General features: G+C 42.6%; 1 protein-coding gene across 15 annotated transcripts in view; it reads left to right on the top strand.

The window, feature by feature from the left end:
* CELF2 (CUGBP Elav-like family member 2) overlaps positions 1–12936 on the top strand; it is an 830774-nt gene that overhangs the window by 806778 nt on the left and 11060 nt on the right. For 13 of the 15 annotated variants that reach the window (XM_086714978.1, XM_086714986.1, XM_086714987.1 and 10 more), the window contains one exon: positions 6398–6517. In XM_086714978.1, coding sequence (XP_086571104.1) covers positions 6398–6517 — 120 coding nt within the window. Of the gene's footprint in view, positions 1–6397; positions 6530–12936 lie in introns of all 15 variants that reach the window. The other 2 variants (XM_086714979.1, XM_086714983.1) reach the window with 1 other exon arrangement.

The following is a 12936-nucleotide window of genomic DNA, read 5'->3' as shown; positions in this document are numbered from 1 at the left end:
AGTTTGTTGTTTGCATGGTATTTATCTTTCCATCCTTTTACTTTCAACCTATTTGCGTCTTGGAATCTAAATTGTGCCTCCTATAAGCAACACAGACAGCTAGGTTTTGTTTTATAATTTTTTAAGCCAGTCTAACAATCTCTACCTTTTGATTGGATTGTTTACTTCATTCACATTTAATATTATCAGGTTGCATTTATATGTGACATAAATTTACTTTTCACTTTCTGTGTATTTCAGTTGTTTTTGTTTCTCCTTTGTGGCTTTATTTTGCATTAAGTGAATATTTTCTAGTATAATGTTTGAATTTCTTCAGTGATTTTCATCCATATTTTTGAATTTTCTTAGTGGTTGCTCTAGGGTTTACAACATATATCCTGTCTTATCAGAACCTACTTCAGATATGTACTAACCTAATGCCAATGAGATGCAGAAACATGCCTCCTATACATAGCCCTCCTTTCCTCCCCTTTTTTCTACTATTTATATATATATTATATCTTTGTATGTTATAAACTTAACGTATAGTTACAATTATTACTTTATATATTTTAAATGAACTGAAAGAAAAAGGGGAGCAGATACATGTATCTCTAGAGTTTGTTTATAACCTCCTTATTTATCATTTCCGGTTCTCTTCATCTCTTCTTGTGGTTACTGTCTGGTATAATTTCCTCACTGCAATACAACTTTGTCCCCCTACCCACTTCCTTTGTGCTTAAAATGTCAAATATATTTCTGTATATTAGAGACTCAATGATACAATTAATATACATACTGCTTTAGGCAGTTGATTTTTTAATCAATTAAGAGAAGAAAAGAAAAATGCAACTATACAGTCTTTTATAAGTATCCACATAATTACCTTTATTGGTGTTATGTATGTATATGTGTGTAGGGATTTGAATTATTGTCTTGGGTTATCTGCTTTCAGCCTGTAGAACTTGCTTTCGTATTTCTTGTAATACAATGACTGCTGGCAACACATTCTGTTTTTGTTCATCTAGAAATGTTATTTTTCCCTTGGTTTACCGAAGATAGTTTTGCTGGATATAAAATTCTTACTTCATAGTGTTTTACTCCTTTCAGCATTTGCCGTGTGCCATGCCACCTTCTGGTCCACTGTTTCTGCTGAGAAGCCAGGTGTTAATCTTCTTGGGATCCCCTTATACACGATGAGTCATGTTGTCCACTCTCTCCTTGCAAGATTTTTTTTTTCTTCATCTTGGGCTTTCAGTATTTTTACTATCACATGTCTGGGTGTGGATCTTCTTCTGTTATCCTACCTGCAGTTTGTTGACTTTCTTGGATATATAGATGAATGTTTTTGGTCACGTTTAGGAACTTTTCAGTCCTTGTGTCGTTGAGTTATTTATTCTTTTCTCTGCTCGTGGTACCCCCAGTATCTGTACACTCCTGTATCTCATGGCATGCCACACCTCTGACGTTCTGTTCCTTTTTATTCATTGTGGTTTCTCTGATTTTCAGACTGCATGATCTACATCATTCTCCAAACTCATTTGTTATTCTGCCTTTTCAAATCTAGTGTTGAGCCCCCACAGTGAATTTTTCATTTCTGTAATTTACCTTTCAAGTCTAGAATTTCCATTTTGTTAATTTTTATAATATCTCCCTTTTTATTGGTATTCTTTGCTTGATGCAACTTTGTCATCATACCTTTCGTTAAGCGTGTTTTCCTTTAGTTCTTTGAACATATTTATAGGACCTGTTTTGATGTCTTTGTCTGCTAAGTACAGTATCTGGACCCTCTCAAACACAGTTTCTGGTGCCTGCTCAGTGAGCAGAAGCTACTTTGAGGACAGGACTCCCACACTTCCTGGCCCGGAACAGAGCTTCCATAAGACAGAGCCAGGGGTGTGGTTAAAAATGCCAGTGGTCTGCCCTTCCCTGGGAGAAACCATAGCCCTAGGTTTGGACCTGTGGGGAGAAGAAGCCCTTAGCTCCTTGGCCACAACCACCTGGAGTTGAGCTTCCATTACATACACTGACCTTGGGGAAGTGGGAGAGGAGCAGCTGAAAGGGAGGGAGCAGGTTGTGGCTCAAATGCCACAGACTCTTGCTGTTCATTCTGAGATTTTGCAAATTTACCTGAATATCTTCTTTCAAGGACCTTACAATACTTTAACTGAAGGGCGCCTGGGTAGCTCAGTCCGTTAAGCAGCCAACTCTTGATTTCAGCTCAGGTCATGATCTCACAGTTGTGAGATCAAGCCCCCAAATCAGGCTCTGCACTGAGCATGGTGCCTGCTTGAGATTTTCTCTCTCTCTCTCTCTCTCTCTCTCTCTCTCTCTCTCTCTCTGACCCTCCCCCACTTACTCTCAAAAAGGGAGGGAGGGAGGGAGGGAGGGAGGGAGGGGTAAAGAAGAAGAAACTAGTTTAATTCAGAAGAGCCTCTCTCCCAACCCATGTGTGGTGTATTCACATTGTCATGTATTGCAGTTCTAGCTCCAGTGTGTTTCATCCCAGTACACTGTTACTTTATATAAACAGCATTTATTTAAATCTGCCTGCATATTTAACTACTTCCTTTGCTTTATTATTTATTCCTTCTTTCATCTGGGATCATTTCTCCTTTAGTTTGAATCCTATCCAACAGAACATTTAGTGAGGGTCCACTGGTTAAAAAGTCTTAGCTTTTATGTGACAATTATTTATTTTGTCCTAGTTTCCAAAATATATTTTTGTTGGATGTTCTAAGTTGACAGTTAATTTACCTCAGCACCGTGTCCTAATCTGTCTTACATTACTATTGATATGATTAGCAATATTTTAAAAGATATCTTATAGTGCTTGTTACTCTTTTGGTGTTTGCTCCCCACCCCCGAGTCTCTCTGGTCACCTAGACCAATAAACTGCCAGAAACAGAAGTCCTCCTTTCTGGGCTATTTCCCATGGAAAAAGAGACTTAAATCTAGTGTCAGTCTCCATGTAATAGCCCTTCCCACACTGCTGTGCCAGTGAGTGAGGGGTAAAAACTATCCCTCATGCATGTTCTGATTCGAAGCCAGTAAGAAAAGCCTGAAAAACTTCCACACAATTTTAGGTGACACCAGGGGAATACTTCTAGAATGGTAATGTGAGGATACCTGTGAACCCTTTACCCCGTGAAACCACCATTACTGGTAAAAGTTGTAAAAGTCAACCACTTAAAATCTCTAGAAATTGTCCTTAAAAGTCCGCAGATGGAGAAACATTCTCGCAAATGTTCTGGCAAGAAATAAAGGTAATGATTACCTTTGATTTTCATAAGTTATGTTTGTTAAAATTGTTATGGTAATATATAAAAGAATAGAAATAATATACATTACCTCCAAAGTAGCAGAGGGGGAAATGGAATGGGGGAAAAAAAGTAAATAATAGTCCTAAGAAGGAAGGCAAAAAAGAAGAGGAAAAAATATAGGCAGGACATAGAACACAAAATTTAAACATTTCTACTGAAAGACTGTTAGATTATTAGGCTGTAGTTTTTAAAACCTCTTTACATATTGATTATAAGAGAGCAGAAATAGACAAAAAAGCAAAACGATGGTGAAAGATACATCATGCAAATAACCAAAAAAATCTGATGCTTTTATTTTTTATCATACAAAACAGACTTGAAGAAGAAACTAGAAATAAGAGCTGCCACAAAAAGTTGATTGCACCACAAGATACAATAATTTACAAACATCTACACAAGTAGTAACATAGCTTCAAGATGTATTCCAAAAAATGTCCATATTTACCTGGAGAAATTGACATTACCACAGTGGGAGATTTTCACATGCTTCTCTCAGTAACGGACAGCACAAGCAGACAAAGAAGTAGGATTTAATTGTAAATGTTCCTGATTTTAAACATTTATTAAGAGCATGTTATGAATAATTTTTGCCAATATAAACTTGAAAACTTAAATACATAAGTTCCTAGAAAGCTATAACTGAATACAACTGATTAGAGAAGAACAAGAAAAGTTGAACAATCTTAGTTAAGGAAATGTAATCATCCCATGAAGAAATATCAAGTCCACATCATTTTTACTGGCATATTCTATGAAACACTGAAGTTAGAAATAATTGCCATCTTTTACAGTTTATCCCAGAAAATGCAAAAATAAAGACACTGCCTGAGTCATTTGATGAGGTTAGCAAAAGCTTATTAGCAAAACTAAAGACACACAGGAAGGAAAATAAATGCCAATCATACTCATGTACATAGACGAAAAAATCCTAAACAAGGTATTATTACATAATAAAACCAAGGAACTACTGTTATTTTTGTGAGGTGTAATACTGGTTTTGAGTTTTTAAAAAAATGTCCACAGTTTTTAGAGTTGCATACTGAAGTATATAGGGGAGAGACAACAGAAGGTCTGAAATTGGCTTTAAAATAGAGATTGAGAAGGGGCGCCTGGGTGGCTCAGTCAGTTAAGCATCCGACTTTGGCTCAGGTCATGATCTCACGGTTCACGAGTTCAGGCCCCGCATCAGGCTCTGTGCTGACTCTCAGAGCCTGGAGCCTGCTTCAGATTCTATGTCTCCCTCTCCCTCGGCCCCTCCCCCCCTTGTACTCTGTCTCTCTCAAAAATAAATAAAATGTTTTTAAAAATTAAAAAAAAAATAGATTAAATTGCTTCTCAAATATTCTAGAATGTGGCTATGAGTTTATGGGAGTCTGTCATGTTTTTCTCTTGTGTATTTGAAAAGTTTCATAATACAAAAGGACTAAAGACACTGGATTATATATCATTTTCTTTTAAAAAGAGATATGCATTATGAGGTGTGAGAAGCTAATGGCCTACATGGACTGAAATGTGACAAGGTGAGGAATTCATTTTTTAGGCATTTGATCTGGCTTCATCCCAGAGGGATCCCAAGCAAGGTGCTTTTCAAGCAGTGCTGTTTGTGGTTTCTGAAGGCAGAGGAAGGATGAGCTCCCGCTGAGCAGGAACATTCCAGGAGATGGATGAAGTTCCTGGCCATCCTGGATCTCACAGCTAGAAAAGGACCAGGTGCTGCTTTTGGCACTGGTCGGAGTTCAGTTCAGCTTTCACCTCCATCACCAGGATAAAGCGAAGTGATGTCCATGGAAAAAGTCAGCGGAGTGTGAAGCTGTACAAGTGTATACAAATGTAAGACATGTGACATACTACTTACAGACGCCATTATGTAATGGTGTAAAAGGGACAGAGAGTGCAGCTGCTCTGGAGAACAGTCCAGCAGGTCCTCCAAATGTTAAGCAGGAAGTTATCATCTTACCCAGCTGTCCTGCTCCTGGGTGTGGTGTGGTGTGTGTGTGTGTACTCAAATGAAAATGAAAGTTTATGGCTATGCAAAAGCTTGTGTTGATGTTCATAGCATCATTATTCATACTAGCCCAAAAGTTGAAACAATCAAAATGTCCACAACTGATGAATGGATACACAAAATGCAGTGTTTTCATACAGCAGAGTATTACTCTGCTATGAAATCCTGGCCCGTCCTACACAGAGGGATCTTGAGAACGTCTTGCTAAGTGAAGGAAGCAGTCACAAAAGATCACAAATTATGTGATTCCACCTCCATGAAATATCCAGACTAAGCAAATTCATAGAGACAGGAAGTGGGGGGAACGGGGAATGATAGCTAACAAGGATGGCTTTCTTTTCGGGGTAAGAATATTCTGTTAGATGGTGGTGCGGCTGGATAACTGCGAACATACTAAAAACCACTGACTTGCATGCTTCAAGGGCCAAATTTTATGGCATGTGAGTAATCTGTCAGTAAAGCTGTTACCTAAAAGGCTGGGGGGTAAGAGAGAGTTTGGAGCAAAATGGTTTTGTCTCCTACCACTCCTCACCCCGTTACCACCACTGCCTGGGCCCTGAAGTCTTCTGTCAAATTCAGGAAGATGTAGGATTTTTTTTTTTTTTTTTTTTTCAGAATTTCAGTGAGAAAAGAAAATGCTGAGTCTGAAGCAGAAACAGTGAGAAAACCAAGGACTGCCATTCACTCCCACCCCCTACCCCCTTCTGTGCCAGTCACTGGTGAACAGGAGAAGGCCTCGGCCTGCAGGACTGAGGCTGCCCTCCTGTGGCTGGTGGGGGGGTGTGGGGGGCAGCCTACCCAGAAGACGGCCTCCTGTTTGCCGATTCACCCCCACTAGCGAGCAGTGAGCATATTCACTGACTGGCCGAACAGAGCTGTGATGGCTTACTTGAATCACCAAACCTAACCGCCAGAATTGCCCCCAAGCACAGCCCCACATGTGTGTCTCCAATGGGAAGCGTTAAGCGTGGCTCGCAGTTCAGCCCCCAGCTCCAGCTGCCGTGGAGAGGACGATTACTTTCCGGGCCACTTGGCCTTCACTCATCTTGTGTTTTGTCTCCCCGTTTTCCTGTCTTGTTTTGTTTTTCAGTGGCTGCTTCAACCCCCAACTCCAGTGCTGGTGCGGCCATGAATTCTCTGACCTCTCTTGGGACTCTGCAAGGGCTGGCGGGAGCCACTGTCGGACTGAATAATATTAATGCACTAGCAGGTACCATAAACAGTGAGTATTTGCTGCTCTGGTGGACAGCCTTCCCCCAAATTCTCCCCAGAAAATGGTCAGCCAGCCCTGAACTGCAAAGGATACGTAACAGGGAGAACTAAAGCTTGGGATGGAGGAGCACATACCCCGCTAGGCACATGCGATCTACATTCGTTTTGCCTCAAAGGTACCCAGCCCTCGTCGCCCCGGCTTTTTTCTAATCCTCAGAACGTGTGTTCGTTCACTCGTAGGTTTCTGTGGCTGACAGCTAGTTGCAGCTTTCACAGGGGCGTGCTTTGGTTCTCTTCTTCTGAGAGGCAGTGTGTTTTAATAGAAAAGTGGACACGTGGGTCCAGTTCCAAATCTGGCAGGCACCTGCAGAAACCTCAGCAAATCACTGCCCACCCACCCCAGGCTTCAGAGTCCCATTTGAAAACTGGAAGTTCTGGATTAGACGATTTTATTGGTACCCTCTTGCTCTAAAGACTGATGACCTATATAGAGAAGCACGAGGCCTTGGAAAGGAGGAGATAAGGCTGAGTGGAAAAGGCCCCGGCTGGCAGTGGTACCGTGTGGAGTCTTTAAGCGCTCACAGACGGCTCACTCAACAGCAGTTCATCTCTGAAGAGGCTCATGTCACCATGGCAGGTTGAGGCAGAGTGAGGCAACTCGCTTCCAGAAGTACTTCAGCCCAAAACCTAGGGACTCCCTGGAGAGCTCCAGGTTCCGTCCCACACAGCCTGCCCATTTCTGCCACGTTAGAGCTGTGGAGGATAAAGTCATGTTTTAGGCTTGTGCTCGGCACTGGCTTCTACACTGGGGAGAACTGACCCTCCACGCACAGAAGGGACATCTCGTTTGCCTTTCCCTCAGTTCAGTCCTGAGTCAAGAGTAGCCAGTCCCAGGAGAGCCCAGAGCAAATCTGATTTCTGATTTGGGGGCCCAGTTATCTTCCATGCAGTGCAGGCAACACAGCACCTTCCTGCTTCAAGCTTTAAGAAAGGGTCCCTTGGCAAGTTAGTTTACCCCATGACTCAACAAGTGAACAGTTTTCAAGGGGTGATCAGATACTACCATTTTTTTTCAGCAAAACAAAAACAAAAAATCTAGACCTCATCAAATTTCCAAGTTTTAATAAACACTTGTTCAGATGCTCTGGGAAAAACAAACAAAAATTGGGACTGAGTTTCATCTGACCATAGGCCAAAAAAAAAAGTGGGGGGGATCGTTCTTTCTAGATAAGATAGCTCTTGATTAGCAAATAGCGTATTAAGTGGCAATCATGTGACAACAGAATGTCTTATTCCAGTAAAACGGCCTCCAGCTGCCCACCTCCAGCAGCCCAGGAGCCCTCATCACGTTTACTCCTGTTTCTGACCTTGTTCTGCAGACGCTCCAACCCACTTCCTCCCCCTTGGTTGCAGACATGGGTGTTTACACACATCCCTTCATGCTGCTTCTCTTGCCCCAGGACCTAGTTCCCCTAAAACAAGGACTTTGATTTGATCGCCTGCCTGTCCTGTCCTTGGTCTGCAAAGTAACAGGCCAGTGGGAATGGCTGTCCTCCTCAGCACGTGCTCATGACTGCTGTGTGTTGTCTCGGGTCCGTGTGTCCACCTCTCTCCATCCTCGTCTGTTGTGCTTTGCTGGTATTTTCCCATCGTTACCATGAGTACTATAGAGGGACTGTGTTGAATGGCCAAGACTATGACTAGTTCTTGTGTGGGGTCTATGTCATACAGATGTTGCTTCTGGCAAGGACAGCAGGCTTATTAAATTGTTTTGTTTTTTAAATTGTTTGCAATTGGAGTAATACAGGTATGTATAGTTCATGGGGAGTTAAAAATGTGTCTCATTTCGAACAGTCCCTACCAAACAGTGTGAACCAGGAAAAGTGTTTAATTAAACCAAAAACCATGAACAAACAAAACCACATTCCTTCTGATCCGGTAAGTGTTACTAGCACAGAGCTATTTAACAATCCCAACGTTGGCTTGGAGCAGATATTTGTTTCTTTTCAAATACCAAGGAAAACCCAAAATATATAGTGTCCTCTTTCAGACCATTCTGCCTAAACAGACATGATGATGCTACCTGTCCTACTGGAAAATTCTCAGAGAAGGTACTCAAGAAATGGGTACCGGAATAGAGGCAGCTTCTGAAATAGTTGGCCACAGTTTCCCTATCATTGCTGTTTCCTACCCTACTCCCCATCCCAGGAACAGTTACTTGGTACTGAAAGAATTCTCTGGCTGTCTGAATAGAGTCCTCTTTCCCAGGGACCAGGGAGCCAGGAGAATGTAGGTAGACGGAATCCGATTAATTCCCAAACTCATCTTCCTATAAATTTTACCCCTTTCACTTCACTTCACTTCTCCTAAAATAAAGTTTGGGGTCGAAGAAAAGAAGCTAAATTAAAGTGTTCAAGTTTGATGTCCCTTTCCTTGCTCCATACATTCATGAATGGAGGGGCTAAAAAAGTACAGTTGAACCCTAAAGCTAAAAGCAGAAATTGTCAAGATCATAAGTAAGGAATGTGGGTGATTCACTTCTGGATTATCTGAGGGTTCTCCAGGCATGTTTTGTGTATTAAGATCTAAGCTAAGACGAAGAAGATATTTTTTGTAGATAGAACTGCCCAAAAGTCTGTGTCTGACTCTATTTAAATGTATGTCAGGTGACACACTTATTTTTCCTTGTTCCAATCAACCTCGTTCTTCCAAATGGCTTAGCATACAGCCCTTAAAATTAGGATTGTCAGAATATAATCAGGCACAAGTACCTGATGAATAGTGTTTGTGGAAATACTTGGTCCTTGAACACACAGGTTTGAAATGTGCAGTCCACTTATATGCAGAATTCTGTCAATTAATACTGTAAGTAGGATACTACAAATGTGTGGTCATTTTCCTTATGATTTTCTTAAATTTTAAGAATACGGTGTATAATACATATAATGTACAAAATATGTGTTATTTATGTTAGCGGTAAGAGCTTCTGGTAAACAGTAGGTTATCAGTAGTTAAGTTTTGGGGGAGAAAAATTAACAGAGACTTTCATTTGAACCCCCACTTGTTCAAGAGTCAACCGTATTTTATGTAAAGGAGAGAAAAGATGTTTGGGGCATATTATTCTGGCTTGTCACTCTTAAGTATGCATTATAAAATCACTCTCAATCTGTATTCTTGGAATATGTGAAATGTACATAGGTAGATACACATATAGGCACATACAACTTCATACACACTTGTGACCATAATAACACAAACACACATATAAATGCCGCTAAGTGCATATTCATACTCCTCTACCATGGTTCTAGACATTTTACACTTCTTATCAGCTTGCAGCTTAAGAGGATGTATATCTTGTCTACAGCAAGGAAAACATCCCAGGAAATAGATTATAAACCTACAGGAATATAATACATTCCTCACTTTTGCCCTTTCGCGGGGGGGGGGGGGGGGGGGGGGGCACTTACGCTGCTTCCGCCTCTGCCTTCAGGACCATCTTCACAGTGGCCACCAAAAGTGCTCCTGCTCACACTGGTGGGTCCTTCTGTGTCATTTGCAGATTTACTCAGGCATCTCACAGCTCCTCGGGTCCCTCTCAGTTGAGGACCTTTGGAGAGTTAAAGCGTCTCACAGGCAGGGTATGCAGACTTTGTTGCCCATGCGCAGAGACCTCCCCTTGTTGAGGTTGCCACATCTGTCATTTTGTTCCTCATCCAAACAGCATGCGTGGGAATTTAGATTACATGGGATGAAATGACCGATCCTTTTGGCTTTTTGAAAGAAAATCCCTACTCTTTTAAGGGGAAGCATTTATTCAATTTAATTTTCTTCAAACTTCTTTTTCTACTGCCCACAGTTTTTACATGTAATCAGATACCAGCAGCTGAATTGACAGGGGTTATCTTTGACAGAATAATTATTTAATATAAATCTTCCCTGGGTGATTTTTTCAAATTCTACAAGGTAATCAATTACTTCTTGTACCTTGTCTTTGACAACCACATACCCCCAGAATCTCCAGGATAGTTTTGGTTTTAAATATTCTCACTGCACTTGTACTTGTCAGAATTTTGACACTTATTTTTTGCTCAAAAGGGTGGTTATACCATGAAGAAGGAAAGCCCCAAGCCGGAGAGCCCTTGCTAGTCCCCTCTTTGACATCAACACCCCCTTTGCTTGATGCCTCCGATACCGTTTCCCTCCCCACCTCAGGCAGGTCAGGCCGGCCACGGCTACCTCCCACGTGCATGGAATCAGTTGAAGCAAGCCAACCCTTCAGAAAGGAGATCTGCCCTGAGATCTAGTCCAAAAACACAGTCAACCACTGTGAAGTGTAGGCAGAACAGCGGCGATGTGCCGGAAGCCTCACAACAATTCTGGTCCTGAAACCCATCCGGTCTTTCAGGAGCACTGAAGTTCATTCTGCTTCTGTGTTTCAAGAGCGGGGGGAACAATTGGCGAAAAGGGGGAAAGAGAAGAAAATTCTCCTAACCTGGATGACTAAAAAGAAAGAAGAAAGAAAAAAAAAAAAATCCCATGCCACAGAAGGAGGGAGTCAGGGGCACCAAAGACCACTGCAGCGAAGGAGCACCTCTTGGAGAAGCTGGGCCTCGGAAACTACGAAGGAAGGCACTCCGAAGGCTCTTACGCGGCAGGGCCCGCAAACTCTTAAGGCCCTTAGCTGACCGGGTACCAGCAAGTGGCGGCGCTCTGTTCCAGTGACAGCAAGGGGACTCGGAGACGTGGATGGCAGCCGGGCTGGTCTTCGGCTGTGCTCTACACGGCCCTGCGGGCTGTGATGCACCCTTGCCCCAGGGTGTAAGTAGAGCGCAAGGTCACCACTCACTCTTACTAGAATTTCCCCCTACACGGGAATCCGGCTTTCTGGAGGGCTGGGCCACGTGGCGCAACCACTTGTATCCCTAGCACCTGTTAACAGCCTGACAGAAATGAAACACAGGGCACTTAACTGTGCCCAGCTCTTCCGGAGTTATTTTACACCCTCCCGCCTCTCTAGAAAAGAAACACCGATGTTTCTTTGCATTCACACCAATGTTGGGAGGTGAGGATAAAATAAGACCAGAGGAGAAAAGAGAAATCACCCCCCAGCCCTTCGGCAGCCGTAAGAATGGCAGGGGTGGAAGAGAGAAGCCTGGGTGAGGTAAATGGGATTAGCTGGTGTCTTGAGGGATTAATTAGGAGGCCACACTAGTTCTAAGCTCCTTAACAGTATTTATTTCCATGACTGAAAAAAAATTAAGAGAATAGACTCCTTCACAATAAGAAACCTCAGGCACAGTCCTCAGGATCTCTGCTGGCCAACACCTTTTTGCCTAATTTGAATTTGCTAGATCTGCCTGCGAGGACTTCCTCTCTGCGGGCTTATTATTCCATTCTCCTGTGCTTCAGACTCTCCTCAGCACCCCAGCCCAATGCCGTGTCTGTACCGAGGACACTGTGCTTGGTAATTTCTCTTAGGGCCCACTGTGTCTCCTCAAGCCCCCCACCCCCCAGAGAATACCAGGCCCGAGGCGCTACGCATTTCCTCTGCTGTTAGGCCATGGTCTGACTCCTTCTAAGAGATGAAGTTATCGGAATAACAGTCGTGTCGAGAGTAAGAACATTCCCCACCTGCTCTGTCTCCTGTGGATGGCAGGCAGGAGCACTGATGGATGGTGACATGATTCTAGTGTTGGATTCCTCTGTATAATTTCTAAGCATCTTTAGTCCTCTATCCTCATTAGACTCCTTACCGCTTTTTTTTTCAGTTAGTCATCTCAGGTGTTTTAACAGCCCTTATCAATAGCCCTAATCTGTTCAAGTGTTTCATTAATGTTTTCAATAATTTCTTGCCAGAAACCTTATTTTTTTTTAATGTCTCAGTCACAAAGGGAACTAAAAGCAATTATGATGTCACCTCTTCCATTTCCTGAGTTCATATGAAAGTTAACACTCTATAAAAGTATTGCTTGTTTTGACTCCATATTCAGGGAAAATGTGGCACAGTCAGCAACCATAACAGAGCAAAAGAGCAGCCAGGATCCAAGAAAAAGGTGCTGGACAGCATCCAGTTCCCATCCGTTACTGGCCAAGATCCAGCTTACAGACGCGAGTATCCCTTCAGTTAACTGAAAAACATGACCTGGAGCTCCTTCGTGGGTAGAAACTCCGGTTACGTGGGCACTGATAAATCCTTGCACGTGTGCACGCGTCTACTCGCTGCTAAAGATGGCCCCGTTCTTTTTTGAGCCCCTTGTACTACGTAAGCAGCTTTGGTTCTCTGCAATTAGAGTAAGGGCCCACATTTTTTCCTCGCCTTAATTCTTGATCAGCTTGAGTATTCTCCCTGAGGTCCTCCTCCTCGACACCATCCCTCCGCTGTTTCGTAGAGCCAGAAGGGCACTGCCCGCACGC

This window comes from Puma concolor, chromosome B4, assembly GCF_028749965.1.
Source record: "Puma concolor isolate L17-30 chromosome B4, mPumCon1.1.hap2, whole genome shotgun sequence".
NCBI classification, from domain to species: Eukaryota; Metazoa; Chordata; class Mammalia; order Carnivora; family Felidae; genus Puma; species Puma concolor.
This window is presented reverse-complemented; position numbering and strand designations above follow the sequence as displayed.